The 21,866-nt window shown below is 54.4% G+C and overlaps 1 protein-coding gene across 1 annotated transcript in view; it reads right to left on the bottom strand.

The window, feature by feature from the left end:
• The window catches only part of SHANK2 (SH3 and multiple ankyrin repeat domains 2), a 563,804-nt gene that overhangs the window by 419,203 nt on the left and 122,735 nt on the right, over window positions 1-21,866 (bottom strand). Inside the window, 3 exon segments of the mRNA XM_070359054.1 lie at window positions 10,953-11,017; window positions 11,020-11,119; window positions 12,012-12,163. Of these exon segments, the coding sequence (XP_070215155.1) occupies window positions 10,953-11,017; window positions 11,020-11,119; window positions 12,012-12,163 (317 nt within the window).

The following is a 21,866-nucleotide window of genomic DNA, read 5'->3' as shown; positions in this document are numbered from 1 at the left end:
GGGGTTTCTGGCTTTGGCAAAAGGCTGGATGAGGGTGGTGGTAACCTACACGGGGAAAATGAGAACTGAAGATCTGGAGAAACGATAAAACAAAATTCCTGTTTTGACCAAAGCAGGCTATCCCATGCTCATGAGACTCCTCCGTGGCGGTGCCACCTAGGTATTTGCATGTGCCAGTTTGGAGTTTCAAGGAGAGCCAGAGTTGAGTCAAGTTATCCAAAGAATAGCAAGGAGAGATAAGAAAGCCTTCCTCAGCGATCAGTGCAAAGAAATGGAGGAAAAAAACAAAATGGGAAAGACTAGAGATCTCTTCAAGAAAATTAGAGATACCAAGGGAACATTTCATGCAAAGATGGGCTGGATAAAGGACAGAAATGGTATGGACCTAACAGAAGCAGAAGATATTAAGAAGAGGTGGCAAGAATACACAGAAGAACTGTACAAAAAAGATCTTCACAACCCAGATAATCACGATGGTGTGATCACTGACCTAGAGCCAGACATCCTGGAATGTGAAGTCAAGTGGGCCTTAGAAAGCATCACTACGAACAAAGCTAGTGGAGGTGATGGAATACCAGTTGAGCTATTCCAAATCCTGAAAGATGATGCTATGAAAGTCCTGCACTCAGTATACCAGCACATTTGGAAAACTCAGCAGTGGCCACAGGACTGGAAAAGGTCAGTTTTCATTCCAATCCCAAAGAAAGGCAATGCCAAAGAATGCTCAAACTACTGCACAATTACACTCATCGCACACACTAGTAAAGTAATGCTCCAAATTCTCCAAGCCAGGCTTCAGCAATACGTGAACCGTGAATTTCCTGATGTTCAAGCTGGTTTCAGAAAAGGCAGAGGAACCAGAGATCAAATTGCTAACATCCGCTGGATCATGGAAAAAGCAAGAGAGTTCCAGAAAAACATCTATTTCTGCTTTATTGACTATGCCAAAGCCTTTGACTGTGTGGATCACAATAAACTGTGGAAAATTCTGCAAGAGATGGGAATACCAGACCACCTGACCTGCCTCTTGAAAAGCCTATATGCAGGTCAGGAAACAACAGTTAGAACTGGACATGGAACAACGGACTGGTTCCAAATAGGAAAAGGAGTACATCAAGATAATATACCACCCTGCTTATTTAATTTATATGCAGAGTACATCATGAGAGACGCTGGGCTGGAAGATGCACAAGCTGGAATCAAGACTGCTGGGAGAAATATCAATAACCTCAGATATGCAGATGACACCACCCTTATGGCAGAAAGTGAAGAGGAACTCAAAAGCCTCTTGATGAAAGTGAAAAAGGAGAGTGAAAAAGTTGGCTTAAAGCTCAACATTCAGAAAACTAAGATCATGGCATCCGGTCCCATCACTTCATGGGAAATAGATGGAGAAACAGTGGAAATAGTGTCAGACTTTATTTTTGGGGTCTCCAAAATCACTGCAGATGGTGACTGCAGCCATGAAATTAAAAGACGCTTACTCCTTGGAAGGAAAGTTATGACCAACCTAGATAGCATATTCAAAAACAGAGACATTACTTTGCAAACAAAGGTCCGTCTAGTCAAGGCTATGGTTTTTCCAGGGGTCACGTATGGATGTGAGAGTTGGACTGTGAAGAAGGCTGAGCACCGAAGAATTGATGCTTTTGAACTGTGGTGTTGGAGAAGACTCTTGAGAGTCCCCTGGACTGCAAGGAGATCCAACCAGTCCATTCTGAAGGAGATCAGCCCTGGGTGTTCTTTGGAAGGAATGATGCTGAAGCTGAAACTCCAGTACTTTGGCCACCTCATGCGAAGAGTTGACTCATTGGAAAAGACTCTGATGCTGGGAGGGATTGGGGGCAGGAGGAGAAGGGGACGACGGAGGATGAGATGGCTGGATGGCGTCACTGACTCGATGGACAAGAGTCTGAGTGAACTCCGGGAGTTGGTGATGCACAGGGAGGCCTGGCGTGCTGCGATTCATGGGGTCGCAAAGAGTCGGACACGACTGAGCGACTGAACTGAACTGAATGGAATCTGTTGGCAAATGTGGACTGAAATCGTGTGAAATTGTCACTTTTAGTCAAAAATGGCTGAACGATGGTGGTGTCGCTGTTTCAGTCTAAGAGATGATATTTAAACCCGCAGGTCTGAATGCAGTCGCTTAGGAAGAGCATTTACAGGGGAGAGAACAGGGGCAGAGCCTTGGGCACCCACCACTTAGAGGTGGGACAGAAGAGCAGGAGCTTTCCTGGCAGCTCAGCTGTAAAGAGCCCGCCTGCCAACACAGGAGATGCAGGTTCGGTCCAGTGTTCTTGTCTGGGAAATCCCATGGACAGAGGAGCCTGGTGGGTACAGTCCATGGGGTCGCAAAGAGTCAGACGTGACTGGGAGACTAAACAAGAACCCCCTCTGAGAGGGCCTGGAGTCAGTAACAGGCCGGGAGCACTGAGCGCACTTACTACCCAGACCTTGGGTTCTAAATACCACTCTGGACTCAAAAGAATCTGGACTCCTGACAGAGATGGGTGATTCGAGGGCTGAGGCCCGAAAAAACAGGATGAGCCTGGAAAACCTTGCTGAGCCGGAAGGAAAAAGGATGAGGATGGGTGCACAGGACACACGGGCCATCCTGAGGGGCTCCCTGGACCCGAAGCGGGATAACATCAACAGACCTCTTGAAAAACAGAAATCCACAAAACCACGTTACTATAAGTAAGTGAATAAATAAACAGGACGAGAAAGCTCCTTCTGATAACAGAAAGCCAACTAATTGTGAGCAATAAGGATGGGAGTAGGAAAATCTCCACTTAGCAGTTACTTACTTAATTCAGGCAAGAATACCATGCATGCTAAAACGAGCAGGTGAGAGGGAGATAGGGAAACGGGCTTTGTCAAATACTCCCTGACTGCAGAGCGAAGAGGAAACTGCAGTGGAGAGCCTGGCAGATTCCAGGTGAACAGGGGGCCAGAGTGGACGTCACCAGCGATGGCAAATGGTCACCACTGCCCCCTGACCGGACCACCAGAAACACAGTTCCCCTCCATGCTGCTGCTGCTGCTGCTGCTAAGTCACGTCAGTCGTGTCCGACTCTGTGCGACCCCATAGACGGCAGCCCACCAGGCCCTGCCGTCCCTGGGATTCTCCAGGCAAGAACACTGGAGTGGGTTGCCATTTCTTTCTCCAATGAGTGAAAGTGAAAAGTGAAAGCGAAGTCGCTCAGTTGTGTCGGACTCTTAGCAACCCCATGGACTGCAGCCCACCAGGCTCCTCCATCCATGGGATTTTCCAGGCAAGAGTACTGGAGTGGGGTGCCACTGCCTTCTCCGTCCCTTCCGTGATTTTCCTGCACAAATGCGCATCATGCATCTTATCACCAGGAAACACTGAGCAAATGCACACCAGGCGACAGGCTCCACACGCCCACCCTGTAACCTTCAGGAGAGGCCCCTGAGAGAACCAAGGGAACATGATGAACTCTGGCAGGCAGAAGGGTTTGTGCGGGGTCCAAGACCGGATCTTTTCACTGTGCATGCCAAGTCACTTCTGTCGTGTCTGACTCTTCGTGACCCTGTGGACTGTAGCCCTCCAGGCTCCTCTGTCCATGGGATTCTCCAGGCAAGAATACTGGAGAGGGTTGCCATGCCCTCCTCCAGGGGATCTTCCCGACCCAGGGATTAACCCACATCTCTTAAGTCTCTTTCATCGGCAAGCATGTTCTTTACCACGAGCACAGTCTGGGAAGCCCCACATCCTTTTACTATATTGGTCATTACTGGGACAATGGGAAAAACTCAAATGTGGTCTCTGCGTACATAGAATTCTCTGTATTTGCTTCTGCAAGTCCTCTTTAAGTTTGAAATTAAAATATTCACTCAGTTTTTAAAAAAGAGCAATTAGTACTTGTTTGACAAAAACATCTCAAAGCTATTAGAAATGTGTCTTCCCCCAAGATAAGTCGTGCTAACTCTTTGTCCTTTATTTGAAAAGGGTGTTGTACTTTCTGGCCACTGGGAGACAGATTAAAAGGGTTGACAGAGGTCAGAAAGTAACTAGAATGTAAAACAGCACCCCCTACACTCATGTAGTGTAACCATTTTCTTCTGAGACGCTTTTTGGAAAACGCATGTGTCTGGGGCTCCATCCCACAACCACTTCCTGCAAATCTCCGGGGCAGGTGCATTTGGAGGAGACTCCCCACAGAATCTGGGATCTGGGATTCCCTCACCTATGCTGAGCGCCCCCCTTCCCCCATCACTAGCCAAACCCATGAATCGTGTAAATGAGGAAAAAAAGACTGCTCCTTCCTCCAGGCGCTGCACTGCCACCTGCTGGACACCTGCTGTGGTACAGCTACAAGCCTAAATTTACAGCAAGAGGAACAGCGCCCCCCGGGGTTGTGCAGGGCAACCAGAGCAATGCAGAGCTGACTGCATTGCAAACGCTTCTGCTTGGTTCTGTGCCTCAAGCAACCTAAGTCCACACCACACTCAGGCATTTCTCCTACAGCACGTGCTTTATCAGACAAGCTGGAGATGTGACAGAACAGTCAGCATGCAACACCACAGACAGACCCAGAACACACCCTGCTGTGAGTGCCGTCAGGGAGCATCCAGGGGGCCTGTCCCATCACTGTGGGGTCAGGGGAGCACCAAGGACTTGGAGCCCAGGTCTGAGGGCGAGCAGGTGTCAGCCCAGTGAAGAAGAGGGACGGGAGGGCGTAGTGGCCCGAAATTGTAATTCCCTTAGGGCAAAAGCTTCTCATTTGAAAATGATAAATAATAAACAGCGACCAATAACAAATTAAGACCGAACGGTAAACATCCTTAAGAAAATTGTTGCAGGAAATCAAATGAGATCTGTGTGAAGGCCTGTGAGCCAAATGGGTTAGGTGCTCTCTGTCAAGTATCATTCCTCAGAGACAAAACCAGACAGGGCCAGAGGACACGGTGAGGATGAGCTTGGGGGCGTGGCCAGATGATGATGGGAAAGTGGGGGCGTGGCCAGGTGATAATATGATGGGGGCGTGGCCAGATAATGATGGTGATGGGGGCGTGTTCAGATGATAATAATGGTGATGGGGCGTGGCCAGGTGATAATGATGAGATGATGGGGGCGTGGCCAGCACTTACTGAGCACTTACTAGATGCCAGGCACTATGGGAAGTGTGTCATTTTACCGTCTCAAGAGCTCCATGAATTGTTACTGAGCCAACTTCAGAGATTTAGTAAAGAAGTTCAGAGAGGCTAAACCACTTGCTCAGGTGGCCCAGGCCATGCTGAGGGCGGTCTGCAATCCCAGCCCAGAATAAACTGTACTGACAGCTCAAGGAAGAAATCTCACATCTCCCAAATAGAATCAGACAGAATTAGGGGAGGAAGAGAGTGAGATGCCCCACGTGGGCCAGTCCTGTGGGCACAGCTGCTCATGAAGGTGTGTATTAACACGAGACTCCTTCACCAAGCAGCTGCCCTCTCGCTGGGCCCTCAGCTCACCAGTAACACATTCTCGAGTCCTGAGATAGCCAACCAACCCCCCGTCACTCAGGTCAGAGCAAGATGCCTGGCGTTGCGCTGGTGGACGTGAAAGTATCAATACTTAGCAAATAAAACTGCACTGAAGTTTGGACTTCCCTGGTGGCTCAGATGGTAAGGAATCCACCTGCAAGGCAGGAGACCCAGGTTTGACCCCTGGGTCGGGAAGATCCCTTGGAGAGGCAATGGCAACCCACTCCAGTATTCTTGCCTGGAGAATTCCATGGACAGAGGAGCCTGGTGGGCTACAGTCCACACGGTTGCAAAGAATCGGACACAACCGAGCAACTAACACAAGACTGCACTGAAGCCCCCTAATCCAACCTACCAATTGCCTAGGCTGTGGGAATGTACTGGGGTGGTTTTTACTTCTTTATGACTCTTCATATTTTCAAAGAATTCTACGTTGAGCAGGTCCTTCTTCAGTAATGAAAAAGATTAGACTAACGTGAACCAAGTTTAAAGGTTTGCAGACATGTCAAAAACGTGTGCTCTTCCAAAATCAGCCTGCAGGGGGCGTGTGTTCCCAGTCGCGAGGCCTGGGGGCTGGCTGTGAAGGCCTCACTTTGCAGGTAAACGTCAGCCTCCGGTCACACAGGCAACCGAGCGGCCGGTAATACCTGGGAGCAGGCGGAAAGGAGCTGTCGGGTGCTACGCAGAGGGGACTGTAGACCCCAGAACCCCGCGGTGCTTCTCCAAGAATCTGGGCGATGCCAACCCGCCTGCCCTCGACTTCCTTCTACCGCCAGGGCGCTGTCGCTGGAGGGGTGGCGTGCTCCGGGAGCCCTGGAGGCCGGACACAGCACCAGGCTTCCAGTGCGGGGCGCGCTGGGAACCTCAGGCAGGTCACCCACCCTCTCTGGGCCTGGCTAACTCGGAGCCCAGCAGGGGTCTGCCAGGGTTGCGGGAGGGGTGTGAAAAGGTGGGGAGGACAGCGTTTGCTGGGTGAACGGGCCCTCCCTGACCGAGGATGATAATCGGGGAGGGAGGGCCGCACTGCGCTGAGTTCCTTGCTCAAGCACCCTGCGCAACCCCTGCTGAAGGTCACGGCTCCGCGGAAGGCCAGCAGCTCCAATAAAGCAGGTGCTTCCGCAGGACTCGCGTGGAAAAGAAAGCCGCCACCGGAAGATGGTGTAGGGACCCTGCCGGATGACGTGGGAGCAGGATGTGACGGCCGGGGTTGATGCCTCCGCCTTCCAAACGCACTGCTGGGGGCAGGGCTGCAAACCCCCGAGGCTGGGTGGCCTCTGGTGCCAGATGCTCGGAATCCATGCAGGGGCTCTCAGGGGCCACAAGTATGCGAGGCAGCACCACAGAAGTGAACCTCCACGCCCCCAACCTACACAGTCACCCTCCCTCCAGCGGGGGCAGCCCTCCCAGGAGACAAGCGAGCTTGCCACAAAAGGCATCGGGCTCAGGGTGAGGCCGCCCCAGCCAGGGATGGGGTGGGAAGGGAGAGGGAGGCAGGACGCGGAGCCAGCCTGTGGCCGGATCCCAGCTGAGTGCCCTCTGCAGTTCCAGGTGTCTGATGCTCTGGCATCAGGCGTCTCTTGGGCACTGGAGGGGCTGCCCTGCCAGGGAGAGCTGATTCCTAGAAATGGACAAGGATGTAGCCAGGAGCACAAATGCACAGCCAGCCGTGCAGAGTCCTCACCGGCCCTCCTCCATGGGGCGCTCACACTAGGGGCCCCTCACCCTGCCCTAACCACCCAGGGAGGGTCCCAGACAGCTGGGGCAGCTCTTGCGCCCCAGGGCCACTGGGGTCCCTCAGCCTGCTCGTCCGGCCTCACCCGTTCCTTCCCTTGAAAACCACAGTAAAGGCTCTGTTCACAGGCCCCCCCTGCCCTCCCTGCATGGTGGTGCCTGGCAGGCTGTGTCCCTCCTCTAAGGTCTGTGAGTGATAACCATCTTTCACGGGCAGCCATGTCCCGATGGGCTGGCCTCACCAGACCTGAACAGGAAAAAGTTACACTTTAATGGGAGCAGGGGAGAAACGCAGCTTGAGAAGCAGATGCCCACCCAGCACATGGACATAGAGGGTCCCTGGGGAGTCTTCCAAAACACGCCGATAAAACTCCATCTGTGCCAGTGAAGGCCTGAGGTCTGTCCCACCACCCAGGGCACTGGCCCTGCCACCCCGGGGACACAGACTCCGCCCCAGTGTCGTGACCACTCGGGGCAAACGCGCTCCCCCTGCATCCCTCGCTAATCCCACACTTAAGGATGTTATATTCTGAATGCACATTTGTGGAGTTCAAAAAGAAAACTCTGCTAAACAACTGAAATAATGATGTGTAAAGGGTGAGTAAATCCTGGGAGAAAAAGCACGCAGGTGTTTTCCGGTAGGACGTTCTGGTTCCCAGGTCGTATGTGCATTTGGCCCCTGTCACATCCTGGGGCAGCTCAGGCGACAAAGGAAAACTGTTCTGCGGATGCTCCTGTGATGGGTGGGCTGCTCTCGGATGCGTCACTGAAAGGAGCATCATGCGTGGGGCTGACTTTGCCCAGTTCCTCCTTTGGGTGGGCCAGGGGGCCGGGCTGGGGGCTGGGCCTGAGGGGGTGCTGAACCCGGGGGGCACCCCACTTGACCCTGTATCCTCGGACTCACAGCTCAGCCAGGTGTCCTGGGCCAGCGGCTGTTCCGAGGCCCTAAGGGTCGCAAGGAGGATGGGGCACTCTGTCCTTGGTGACGGTGCCCCACCACCCGGCCCTGCACCTCCTCCTTCCTCGCAGGTCACCCAGGGGTGGAATGGCCCCCAGGGCTGCCCTGCCAACAGGGCTGGGACCCCACTGGGAGCTGCTGGCAGAGCCTGAAACTGTCCCCTTTCACATCTTCAGCAAAGTCTACGTGTGATGATGACAGGCTTGGTCTTTTAATGGTCAGCAGGAAGCTGAGGGGCTTCCCCAGTGAAGCAGCAGTAAAGAATCCGCCTGCCAATCCAGAAGATGCAGGAGACGCAGGTTCAAGTCCTGGGTCAGGAAGATCCCCTACAGAAGGACATGGCAACCCTTTCCAGTGTTCCTGCCTGGAAAATGTGATGGAAAGAGGAACCTGGCGGGCTACAGTCCACGGGGGTCACAAAGAGTCGGACATGACTGAGCACGCACACACACATGAAGGTGAGGGCCGAGGGCAGCTACGAGCCGAGATGAGCAGACAGACAGAGCGCCGCCCGCGTCTGGGGGACTGCTGGCCTGCCCCAGCCTGATCACGGCAGGAACTCTCCCAGGTAGATGTGAAGCACAGCCGGGCAGACTTGTGTGTGCGAGTGAGCATGTGTGGATCTGTGATCTTTGTTCACATCTATCTGTCTCACCGGCCCCGCCACATGGCCGTAAGACCCACAGGATGGGGCATTACTATTCACCACTGGGCTCAGTGTCCAGGACACTGAGCAGGCCTGGCAGGTACGACACAGGAGGTGACACCCATGCCGGGGTGGGGGGTGGTCTGCAGTGTGGCTGGAAAGCCAGGGCCCTGGGCTCAGGGGCTCACGGTGGCTGCCTGGCACCCAAACACCACGGCCCGGGAGTGGTTACGGAAAACTCCGATTCCATGACACTCAGCGTCTGGGTCCCGAGCGCGTCGGGGTCTCCAGCATCTGTCTGCTTCACTGAGTTAAAGGAGGCAGACCCCCGGAGCACGATCCTCTCCTAGGGGGCCAGACATCCCGCAATCGGCAAAGCCCCCAGCCAAGGCCACCGGAGCCTCCGCCTGCCCCTCAGCTCCGCCCATCGCCCCCCGGCCTCCCAGGCCCCTCTCTCCCCCATAACTGACCCTCTGGCCATCAAGAGACACCCGTGCCTCGTCCAGGGGCAAGCGGGTCACAGGACAGGACCCACGGCTCCCCTGAGAACGCGGTGTTTTCACAGGACGAATCCAAACCCAAAAGAGACAGCAGCTCAGAAGGCGGTGTCTGCTGAGGGGGATCTCGGATGCGGTCTTCCCTCCCTCCTGCTACCCGCCCCCACCTCCCAGGGGATGTGACCCCAGCATCCCTGAGGCCCTCGGCGAGAGGCCCACATCCGTACTTCACCTCCTCCAGGCCCGGGAAGCCTCCAGCACACGGGTGCCTGAGGGCAGCCCACCCCACCTGCCCAGGCCTGCCGCGCCCACTGGGAGCTCTAGTGCCAGGACTATAACCTCCAGCCCGAAGGCCAGGTGCCCAGTGACAACACTGCCAGGGGAGGGGTGACTCCTCCCGGAACCTTCCACGGTGAAGCCCTGGAGACCCGGAGTCGGTCACTGGCGAGGTCCATGCTGGGTCCTCCCTCCCCTATCCCTCATGTCCCCTGAGCAGCTCAGCCCCCTCCCGCCCCCGCCCAGAAAAATGCCATCCACAGCCCAGCGTTACTGCGGACAATCGTGGCCCTCGGCTCCTACGGACTCTGCAAACACAGCAACGCGGGTTTTGGGGTTGTTCTCAGCCTTGCTGGGGGAGCTGGGGGGCCCAGGTCATGACATTCCCGGCAGAAGCAACTGCTTCGGCCAAGAGGGCAAAGAAGGAAGGCGGGACCTTTCTGGAAAACATTGGGTCTTGCCCGCGTTCCATCCTTTCTACTGCCTGAGGGTGTGGGAGGCCCTACTGAGCCCACTTCACAGATGAGCAAACGGAGGCCTGGTGAGCAGGGTTGCAGAGGCCCACCACCCCCGACTCACACCACAGAAGGGAACCGGGTGCTCCTCCAGACTGCACGGACACACCAGAACTGAACGCTAGGCACTCCAGGCTGGGGTGGGCCCACCTCGGCACCTCCGCACCCCTCCGCCCGCAGTGGGTGGGTGCGTCAACCTGCTGAGATGAGCAGGTGTGTAAGGCGAGGGTGTCGAAGGGAAAGGCAGGTAGCCTGAGAAGCAGCGAAAGTCACTGCAATGTAAAGGCCGAGTGTGAGAACATCAGAGCCTCTTCCCTGACCTCCTGGCTGGATATCCCTATCCCTCTCTCCCAAACCCCTCCATCTGCAGGGAAGCCCTCACTTCCACCCCTGCGCCACTGGGCTCTGATTGGCTGGTTCTGGAGGGACTCAGCCAATGGGGGTGGGAGGACGGAGCAGCAGGTACCTCTTCTACGTATCCTCCGTGACTCTGCCCAGGTCTCGGCGCCCTCCCCCGCGGGCGAACACAGTCTCCTCTCCGTGCCCTCTGTCCACTATAGACGACTCATCGGAGCCACGAGGTGGATTCTGTTTCTGCCACGACCGCAGCCGACACTCCCCAGCCCCGCTACTGCAGGGAGATCTCGGAAACGTGTGCCTCGTGCAAGGACATGGGGCCCTTTGCCGGGTCACCCACACTCAGAAAGCCCCTGGTCCCAGGCTCTGTAGGGAGCCCAGGCTGGGGGGCACCCGGAGCTCCCATGGCTCCTATGGAGGGGCGCTCGCCCAGCACCCCCCCCGCCCACCGGCTGGCAGGTGAGGGCAGCCCCGCACACCTGGTGGATTTCGTGCCAGCCGTTCTCGTCTTTGCAGCTCACGGCCGCGTGCTCGTGGAGCAAAGCTCACAGCAGCAGGGGTCGCCCCCGACCACCGCCGTATGATACAGTGGGGTCAGGCCGTAGCTGTCCTTATAATCCGGGGATGCGCCAAGCTCCAAGAGGGTCTGAAAAAAAACAAAACACACCAAACGTGAGGTCACTGGTCTCATGGCCCCTTCTACAGGAGGGAATCAATCAAGAAGGAAGAGGAGGATCATGCTCCCCACTCCCAGGCCAAGGTGACCATTAGCCCCAGGTTCCTGTACTTTTCCTGGCCTCGTGGAACTGAAACAGCATCTGGTGCCAGGCACACGCACAGGCTTACACACCCGGGGGATGGAGGCGCTCTGCACAGGTGACCCTCGGGCACTACCTGCTGCCCAGCTGACCCCTGTGGACCAGTGGAGAGTAAGGGGGGAGATGACATTTGCAGCAAAGAGTTGTACCATTGAACCTAAAGGTACAGTGTAAACCATCTCTGTGTGCATCCTGCAGGGGGCGAAACGAGCCAGAGTCGTCATAAACACTTGATTTCCAAGGAAGCCAGCTGAACAAGGGCAGCCCCTATGAAGTTAAGGAATCTGCTTTATAGAAGAGCACCATGTGTGGGTCTTCCGCCCCCAGCAGTGGGTCCCCTCCCCTCCTCGTCCTGACAGAGAGAGGGCTGGGGGCCTGAGCCCCGCTGTCCTGCGCTCCACGGCATGGCACAGAGCCTGGGCTGGTAGAGCGTGCCTGAATAACCGTGTGGGGAGTGAGATGGGGCTGAGGCCCACCCCCTGCCCCCCCAGCATCGGCTCCCCCTTTCTATGGAGGGAGGTGGGTTTGAGCTGAAAATATAAGCCCTTCGGCTGAAACAAGGGAAAGATCACTTTTGTGATCAGCTTGCACTTCCAAGCTCCAGTGGGAACACAACTTTGGGGTTACCCTGGGGTGGCTATTGTGGGACAGGAAGGGGTTCAGGGCAGACACAGGGGGTCAGGCGAGGGGCGGCCCCGTGTGAGATGGGCCCTGAGTTACCTTCAGGGCCAGCAGGTTCCTGGTGCGGGCGGCTTTGTGCAAGGCTGTCATCCCATCCTTGGCACGGAAGTCTAGGTGGGCTCCGCCGTTCCGGAGGGCCTTGATAATCTCCTCGGGGTCGTCCAGCTGAGCGGCCAAGGTCAGGGGAGTCTCTAGGGGCCCGAACACACATGCGTTAGAACCAGCCAGGTCAGATCATCCCCACGGCCAAGTTCAAACATCCCAAAGAGCTCGACAAACTGACTCCCCCAGAGTAACATGGCCCCCACCCACCTGCCGACCCCAACCATCTACACAGTTCCAGCCTGGCTCTGGCAACCCTAGAGATGATGGCGGGGACTCTCGGGGTCACGTGCAAACCAAAACGGGAGGAGAGGCAACATTCAACGTCGTGGCTTCGTGGGCCCTGAGCCTGAGAAGCGGCCTCTGCCGCCTCTGCCCTCGGCACAGAGAATCCCACAGCCCCAGCCGACGCCTCCCTACAGGAGGAACCATAGGTCAGGTAGGGCTGCAGGTGAAGATGCAAAGGAAGGGACTTCCCTGCAGTCCAGTGGGTAAGACTCCACACTCCCACTGCTGGAGTCGCGGGTGCAGTCATTGGTCGGGGAACGAAGATCCCACGTGAGGCAGGGTGCCGCCAGAAAGTAAAAAACACATCAGTAAAAACAAAATTAAAAGACTGGAAAGGCAGACGCCCGCCCTTCTCATGTCAGTTTCACAACTTCTACAGGCACCTTGGGAGATGCCAGGGGTTGAGCTGAAGGGAAACAAACGTGGGTTAAGACACAAGCTCGTGCCCCCCAGGGGTCTCCACTGAGCCAGCACAGAGACCCCGACCGTCATCGTGATGGGAGGGGACCAACGCAAACAAGGACCAATCTACAAAGCCCGGGGACAGAAGGCTGAAGTCCGCCTGCGTGGGGACAAGGGTCAGGAAGGGGCCCCACACTGGGCAGGTGGGCCAGTCTGCGGGGGCTGTGGCTGAGGACGAGTCTCTGTCATCAGACGGCTCTGCTCAGCGTCCCTTGAGTTCCTGCCATCACCCCTGTCGAGTGGACTGCATGACTCTGATGTGGCTAATTAGAGAGGCTCTTAACTTACAGTAAAGGGCAAACAGTAATATGACAACACACAGGTTCCCCTGAAACACTGATAGCTAATAATGAGTCGTTCTAGCCTCGAGCAAGTTTGGAGAGTAAGAGAAGTGGGTTATCACCCAGAGGCAGAATTCCCTTCGGACCGCCTGTCACCATCACAGCACCCTGAGAAAATGCAACTTCATCACAAATTCAGATTGATGACTCCCTTCTATTTGTAATTCCGACATTGATCTATCCACAAATGGGCTTTGTCTGGGGGGCTTTTAAAATGCACTGCTGGAATCCCTCTGTGCCTTGATTTTTCGTGGTGAGACCCATGGGTTTAACCTCCTCCTTGTAACTTGTCTGCAGCAGGTAGACACACCCCAGAGTGCGTGAACACACAACTTATGTGTTGTCTTCCAAGGGAAATGGTATGACGCTCACAAATGCCACAGATGCATCCTTGCTGTAAATCTACCAGAGGCACCCTCACAAGCAGAGATATTTAAACGAAGGAGTTTTCTAGGACAACTAAAGGACCGTGGAGACAGTGAGAACATTCCCTACACAAAAAACATCAGCAAGGAAAGAAAGTCAGGACTTGGAAAGGGTGTTGGGGATGCACACCGGCTGGGATCAGGGGCAGCGGTGTGGATACAGGGCCGACAGGCAGAGAGAAAGAGACTCAGAGAGAGACCCCCAGCCACCCGAGACGGGAGAGGAAGGCCCAGGCCCTCACTGCCTCACCCCAGCCACGCCTGAGGGTCTGCCTTCCTGGCAGAGAAAGGACGCTGCAGGAGGGTGTGGGTGACCCGGGAAGGGCGTAAGGATGGGGTCGTCAGGAGCCGCCGGCAGCCACCCTCCAAAGTCAAGCCTCTTACAGCAGCTCCTCGTGTGTGATGTGAGTGCACATCTGTGCTGACGGAGCCCAGGGCAAGGTCAACCTTCCAATCGACTCGGGTTTTCCTTTCTTGCTGACAGTCTGCGCTTGGCCAACGCCAAAGCCAGGCGGTCCAAAGGAGAAAGTTTTTGTTTCTGCGACACTGTTTTCACAGCTGACAACCTCAATGTCGCTTTACCCGGAGAACACTGTCTAAGAGGGAGGTGCTGGTAAATGGTGACGTTCCACATTACAGAGCCCTCTGGCCCGGCCGCCCCCGGGGGCCAGCGCTGGGCACGCAGGCAGGTGGAGGGGAGCAGACACCCCGTCAGGGGCTGCGTGCCTCCTGCACGAGACGGGACCTCAGCCCTTGGATGCCTTTCAGGGACACTGAGTGACACGTGGCCGTGTCCTAAGAATTTCAGAGGCCCTTCCTCACCAACTGACACTGTAGACTCGGCATGCTCAGACCCAGCCAGGACCCGCCCTGGCGAGGTCAGGAGAGCCCCCAGCTTAGACTCCCATTCCGGAAGGGGGCGTCCAGTGAGACCCCACGAGGGTGGATGGGAGCAGCAAGTAGGTGCTCGTCAACCAGCCCACTCGTGTAGCCCTTACAGGACTGCGCTACCAACGGAGTAACACGCATGCGGCCCTTACATGACTGCACTATAACCGGGTATTGTGATCCCGCCTCCAGCACGCTTGGGAACGGCAATCAACTGGCACCCTAGTTTAAAATATTTCTGCTTTGGCGTTTTGAAATTTTCTAAGTTTTAAAAAATGCACCGGAACCTCCATGAATACAACCTCCCAGGGGACCAGTCTCTCTCATCTTTGGAGGTGACTTTGAAGACAGCATCCCCTCTAAACCCACAAACTGCCTGACGGGATTCTGGCTCCAGGAATGACCGGGACGCGCTTTGAAAGGCAGGTTCTCGGCCGTAAGCATGGGAGGCGCCCACAAGCCCAGGAGGAGGACACCAACTACAGGCCTTCTGGTCCGTCTGGAGGTGGGGTGAGGCCCGGCAGGTGGAAGGCAGGCGGCAGGACGCTGTGCAGGCACAGGACAGCTGCCAACCCCTGCAGCTGGGAGTGTGTGCCACCCCCGGTTCAGGGGGCACAGCCAGGACCTCAGAAGGATGGGAGCCTGGAGAGAACCTCCCACAGGGGCAGCGCTGCCCAGCTCTGCTCCCCAAAAGCCTGGGCAGCCTCCAGCGTGTGTCCCAAACCTTCCGGGCCTCAGTTTCCACACCTGTGTTACTGCTGTTTGGTCACCAAGTCATGTCTGAATCTTGGCCATCCCAAGGACTGTAGCCCACCAGGGTCCTTTGTCAATGGGATTTCCCAGGCCAGAATGCTGGAATGGGTTGCCATTTCCTCCTCCAGGGGATCTTCCTAACCCAGGGATCCTCGAACCTGCATCTCCTGGTTGGCAGGCAGATTCTTTACCAGTGAGCCACCTGGGAAGCCCTCCTACACCGATATGACGGGAATCAAAGTAGGACCAGTACCTCGTGGGGCTCTGGGAGGATCAGAGGCCACATCTGATGTTAGGGCAGTGCTTGGCCCACAGTCAGAGTTTCTCCAGAGGATTTGGCTAGAAATGGGTTTTATTTTATTATTGTTTGACAAACATAGACAGCATATTAAAAGCAGAGACATCACTTTGCCAACAAAGGTCCATCTCGTCAAAGCTATGGTTTTTCCAGTAGTCAGGTATGGATGTGAGAGTTGGACCATAATGAAGGCTGAGCACCAAAGAACTTATGCTTTCAAACTGTGGTGTTGGAGAAGACTCTTGTGAGTCCCCTGGACTGCAAGGAGATCAAATCAGTCAATGCTAAAGGAAATCAACCCTGAATATTCATTGGAGGGACTGATGTTAAAGCTGAAGCTCCAATACTTTGGCCACCTGATGGGAAGAGCCAGCTCAGTGGAAAAGACCCTGATGCTGGGAAAGATTGAAGGCAGGAGGAGAAGGGGGCAACAGAGGATGCGATGGTTGGATGGCATCACCGACTCAATGGACATGACTTTGAGTAAACTCCAGGAGATGGTGAAGGACAGGGAAGCCTGGCATGCTGCAAGCCTGGCATGCTGAAGGACAGGGAAGCCTGGCAAAGAGATGGACACGACTGAGCAACTGAACAACAGTTTTTTTTTCCCAGTATTTTTTAAAACCTATGCAATGCCTTTATTGTTATATAATCATAAAAGTAATTTCTAAAATGACCCATGAAGCCAATGCTTATTCCACGTCCCCCCGCCCCCTGGACAGGCACAAAGCCCAGGAGACTTTGTTTCTTTTCTCAGCAAGAGACAGTCATGGTGTCCCAGGACACAGACCAAGTGAAACGAACATTCCCAGACCTAGTTAGTGATCCGCCCTGGGGGGGACAGCAGATGCCCCAGGGGGGAGGACCAGGTGTGTCTCCTCGAACTCCCACAGGACAGATGGCTACACAGACAGGCAGGGAGGTGGATGGACGGGTAGGTGGGTACGTCTGAGAGTGGGAGGCAGGGACGGGTAAAGCAAAGCGCCGGCCGATGGTATACAGACAGAGATGCCACGCACGTGCACAGCTAAGAACGAGCTGAACAGAACAACAGAGGACTAGTATTTGGTCTCAGGGTAGACTGAGGGAACATAAACCATGCACTCAATCTACCTTTGTAAATAATTAACCCATCACTGAATATAAAACCCATTACTGAGTTACTCCTAATTGGGAAATCACGCCCACCTCATTCCATGGCCTATTTGCCTCATGCAGAGCAACATAGGCCAGCAAAGCCTGACCTTGGGGTGGAACCACTGAGTTCCAGCCTGGGCTCAGCGATGACTTTGATAGAAACCTTGACCCCTACAGGCCGTGGGTTCCCCACGTGTTTTGCAAAGCTCCGCCCACGTGAAGGGTCACAGGAAGCCATGGCTTTGAACATGCTCCACCTGAGTGAGCAAAGGATCCACAATGACAGGACAGGTAAGAACCACGGTGCCAGTTTAACCTGGAAATTGAGTCCCGAAACACTCGCAAGAGAGACAGTATTCCAGTGGACTCAGGGCTGCTGCCTTCGCTCACGCTCATACAACCTCACTTTCCTAAAACAATGCATTTGGTTAAAACTCGCATCTCTAAAACACAACACATCCCTTCTAAGACACGCTGAAATTTTGCCACCCAAATGCACAACTGCGGACAATAACCCAGGACACCTTCCCATCTGAGACTGTGGCTGCCAAACCCGGGGAGAAGTAGCCTAGAATGTTCTAGAAGTCCCCACAATGCAGGTGTCTCCTTGGAAGGGGAGACCTGAGAAACTTATACAATCAAAAAAGCAGAGAGTTGGGGGCAATACTCCTGGCCTTGCCCTTCTGCCCGTATCTCTCCTCCACATCAGCAAAATTCTACACGGCCCCAAAGTCACAACATCACAGGGGGACGTGTCCACATTTCTGTGATGAATCCAGGGACCTCAGCGACTCCTCAAAACTCCCCAGGACCAGCGAGAGGAAACGTGGCAGGGAGCCCTTGCTCATCACCTAGAGCAACGGTTCTCAGACTTTGCAGGCATGCGCATCACTCAGAAGGCTCGTTAATGCAAAGGGTACTGGCTCCGCTCCCAGAAATGGTGCGAGGGGACTGAAGGGCTGAGAAACCGCAGCCCCAGAAGTGACGCTGGTGGGCCAAGGGCACGCTCTGCTAGAGGACACAGCTTCCCAGACCCAGCTCCACAGCGACATCATGGGTTCCCACCTTAGACACTAGTGCATGACCCAAGGATTAGGGTGGTACAACCTCCCCAGGTGGCTTTTAACCTGCAGCTGAGTCTGAGACCCTCTGCTCTGAACTCCCGCTAACTGCCAAACACTGGAAGCAACCAAAACGTCCTTCGGGAGGTGGACAGGATAAACAAAACTGGAAAATCTGTACAGCGAATTATTATTTAGTGACTAAAAAGAAAAGTGTATCAAGTCCTAAAAAGATACAGCTCAACCTTATATGCGCGCGTTGCTAAGCAAAAGGAGCCAGTCTGAAAAAGCTACGTGCTGCATGATTCCAATTACAAGACATTCTGGAAAACTCAAAACTATGAGGCTGTTAAACCAATCAGTGGTTGCCAGGGGTTCTAAAGAGAGGCAGGACTGAACTGACAAAAAGCACAGGGGATTTTTTTTTTTTAAGTTGCAAAACCATTCTGTATGTTTCTGTAATGGTGAATACGAGACTCAAACATCTGTCAAAAGCATAAACTCTACAAAGAGGGATGCTCAAGGTATGCAAATTTTTAAAATAAAGCTTAAAAGTTCATTTAGGAGATGTGGGATCCCAGGATGGAATGCAGACTGTGACAAAAGAGTCTAATTGTATTAAAAATGTAAAAAACAACGTCACGGGAGGAGGGGGGGGAATAAACTGCTGACCTCAGGTGACTGCGGGAGTGAGCAAAGGCAGAAGAAGCCACGCAAGCACAGCTCTCTAGTGGATGAAGCTGTCTCCCACTGTGGGTGCAGGTCAACAACCCGGGAACCACTACATCTCTACTCTGGAAAAGGGCTGAGAACAGAGCCGGTTTCTCACCGTCCGCAGGGGCTGTTACAGAAAAGCCAGGGGTGCGGACTGGAATGCCCCGTATGGTGACCGAGGAGGACTGGGGACATCAGTATGGATTCAGGGTTGGTTTACTCTAGATTCAGATGGGTACACATGGAAACTGGCCTGTGTCTATTCACACACAAGTGCTCACACACGTATCTCCTTGCTCCTTCCTCTGAGAAAGCGCACAAGCAACAACTCCCCAGAGGCGATGAGCACACCCAGCGCCCAGATCTTGGTCTCTAAGACCAGCCCCCCAGGACGGCTGAAGGAAGAGCAGATTGCATGACTAGAGCAGGAAACACTCAGGATGAGCCTGGAACACCTTCCGGTGCCCAGAAGCAAGAAAGTGGTGTGAGAAGAAGAGGAAGAAGGAGAAGGAAGAGGAGGGGGCGGGGGCAGGAGGGAGGAGGAGAAAGAGAAGAAGAATCCACGTGGACATAGGAGCCAAATGCAAGAGCCCCCAGCAGTCAAGGCTGGAGCCATCTGAACAACAAAATATATAAGGTAGCATTGTGCGGCGTGCGTGTCTGACTCTTTGCAACCCCATGGACTGCCAGGCTCCTCATTCCATAGGGTTGTCCAGGCACGAACACTGAAGTGGGTTACCATGCCCTCCTCCAGGGGCCCTTCCCGACCCAGGGACAGAACCCACATCGCTTATGTCTCCTGCACTGGCAGGCCAGTTCTTTAGCACACACACCACCGGGGAAGCCCAAGTGGTATCATATTATAACTCAAATTTAAATTAAATATCCATGCGTCCACACTGGTAAAAATAAATGAATGGGAGAGAGGAGACAAATATCATCTGCTGAAGAATTCCAAGTAGTTTATGGAGTTCACTCTGCCCAGGAGGAGGCGGAGCAGAACTCCTCATCTGTGAGTGTGGGCGGGGCTCAGTAATTCTCCAGAAGACAGTGGATAAAGGAGGAAAAAGAGGAACCACAGCAGAGAAGCCTGAGTGCACAGCTCAGCCAGGGGAGCAAGGTCCACATCCCAGTGATGAGCGTCCCTCGATACAATGTGATGAAAAGGGGTCCACCTCTGCGACCCTTCCTCCCAAACCTATGTGCCCCCGTGTAATCAAGACAGAGGGACATGCACAAAACATCTGACCGGTTCTCCTCCAGGTGGCCAAGGTCATCGAAAACAAGGAAAGCCCTGCAAAGCATCATAAGCAAGGGGGCCTACAGAGACAGGAGGACCGGCTGTCACGAGGGATCTGGAAACGGAAAGAGGATATTCAGTAACTACCAAGGAAAGATGAGCGACGTACGGGTCTCACTTTGTGAGACCACCTATGGGCCTTTCTGAAACCCACGGGTTACAAACAAGAAAAAGCGGGCAAGGATCGCATGCGCCACTGCAGCTCTCGCCTAAACGCAGGTCTCTCTGAACCAGAAACCGCACCTGAGAAGCCACAGGCACCGATGTCTTCGGGGTCACGGCTCAGTGGCCCTCAGGCGGCCTCCGTCGGCACCGGTACCTGGCGCATCTCGGACCCTCTGCGGACCGACGTTTACGAGGCCCCAGGACCGCGTCCTCAAGGTGCTGTTACTTCTGGGGAATTTCACTGGACTCATTCAGGGGCGAGGACGAGACAGCAGCATACAGACCGAAGGGCCACCGTCGTTAAAGCCCGAGGCAACTTCTAATTGGGCCATGCGGGAGCTGGGCAGGGGCGCGTGGCAGCGCCGGGCACGTCTTGGCCCAGATGAGTTACCACCGCATGGAAGCGAATGTCATCACTGGAGCTCAGAAATGAGGCCGGGACTTACCGCGGGGGCTCTGCAAAACCAGCCCAATCAATGCATATTCAATTTGTACTTCTCATCAAGATTCTTCCAGGGCTGAGAGACGTTTCTAGCTTTATTATGGCCCTGTCTTTGCTGTGCCTGGGCTAACTTTCAAGTCTGGGAAGACAGCACAAAATAAAAGCCCTAAGTTTTGCTCCACTTGTTAGTTTCACTTCCTTTTCAGGGCTCGAAACACCATCCGTCTCGTCCCAGAGGTTCCCACCAAAGCAGATGAGCCAAGACCCCACTGGACGAGTCTGTTTCTTTAGGCTACTCTCACTGTTACCTAATCAAATTTCCATCCGAACGGGGACTAGACGGTCGGAATAACCCAGGCTGCTTTGTTTTAATGGACAGGCTGCTCCTCCGGGATTTAATTATCTCTGGTGCGTCCCTTAGTCCAGAAGTGCCGTTCTGCCCCGCGCAGGGCCCACGCTCAGCCCAGGAGCGCCCCCAGGACACGCACCCCACGTGCAGGGATGCAGCACGCGTGTTGTGAGCCTCTCTGCACTTCCTGCGCTTGGGAAGGAAGCCGCTTCCAGCTCTCTGCTCTGGGAGTGAAGTCTGGTTCTCAGTCTGACTCTGCCTCTTGGTGGCTGGCTTTTGAGGAAGTCATAGATCTCAGCTAGGAGCCGCCAGGACACAGGCTCACCCTGGGATCATCAGAGCTGCAGAGGACGACCGCCCAGCATCTGGAATAAAGCGGGGGTGGGGGGGCAGCTCTGCCTCCCCCGGCCTGCAGTGGGTGACTTGCTCCGGGAGCTCAAAGACTCTACTTAGGGCCCACGCTCTGGAGCCCGTCCTCCACAATGAGAGAAGCCGCTGTAACGGGAAGCCCACACACCCCAGCGGGAGAGCAGCCCCCACTCACGGCAACCGGGGAAAGTCCACGCGCAGCAACAAAGACCCAGCACAGCCGAAATTAAATAAGTAATTTTTTAAAAATGGCCCTAAGACCACTGACTTAAAAAAAAAAAACAAAACCCAGAGTGTTTGATCACTGTCAGATTTGTCCACACGGAGCCTGCACGGATGTTCACAGCAACTTTCATCACCAACACTTGGAAGCCACCAAGGTGCTCTTCTGTAGGTGGACGGATAAAAGCTGTGGAGTACCAGCCAGTGGAATGTTCTCTGGACCTAAAAAGGCACAGACGAGGGAGGGGAGGGCTGGGAGCCTGGGACTGGCAGAGGCAGAGCGTCACACAGGACGGGAGAGCAGGGCCCCGCTGCACAGCACAGGAGCTGTTGCTGTGTTCCGTGTCTTGGGATAAGCCATAATGGAAAAGAATAAAAAAAGAAATGTCTATATGTGCAAAACTGAGTCACTTTGCCGGAGAGCAGAGTTTGGCACAACACTGTAAATCGACTATAATAAAAAAATGAGCTATCAAACCACGAAAAGACACGGGTGAGATGTGAATGCCTATGACTAAGTGAAACAAGCCAATCTGAAAAGGCCACACACTCTGTGACTCCAACTACATGACATTCTG

Source organism: Bos mutus, chromosome 22, assembly GCF_027580195.1.
Source record: "Bos mutus isolate GX-2022 chromosome 22, NWIPB_WYAK_1.1, whole genome shotgun sequence".
NCBI classification, from domain to species: domain Eukaryota; kingdom Metazoa; phylum Chordata; class Mammalia; order Artiodactyla; family Bovidae; genus Bos; species Bos mutus.
This window is presented reverse-complemented; position numbering and strand designations above follow the sequence as displayed.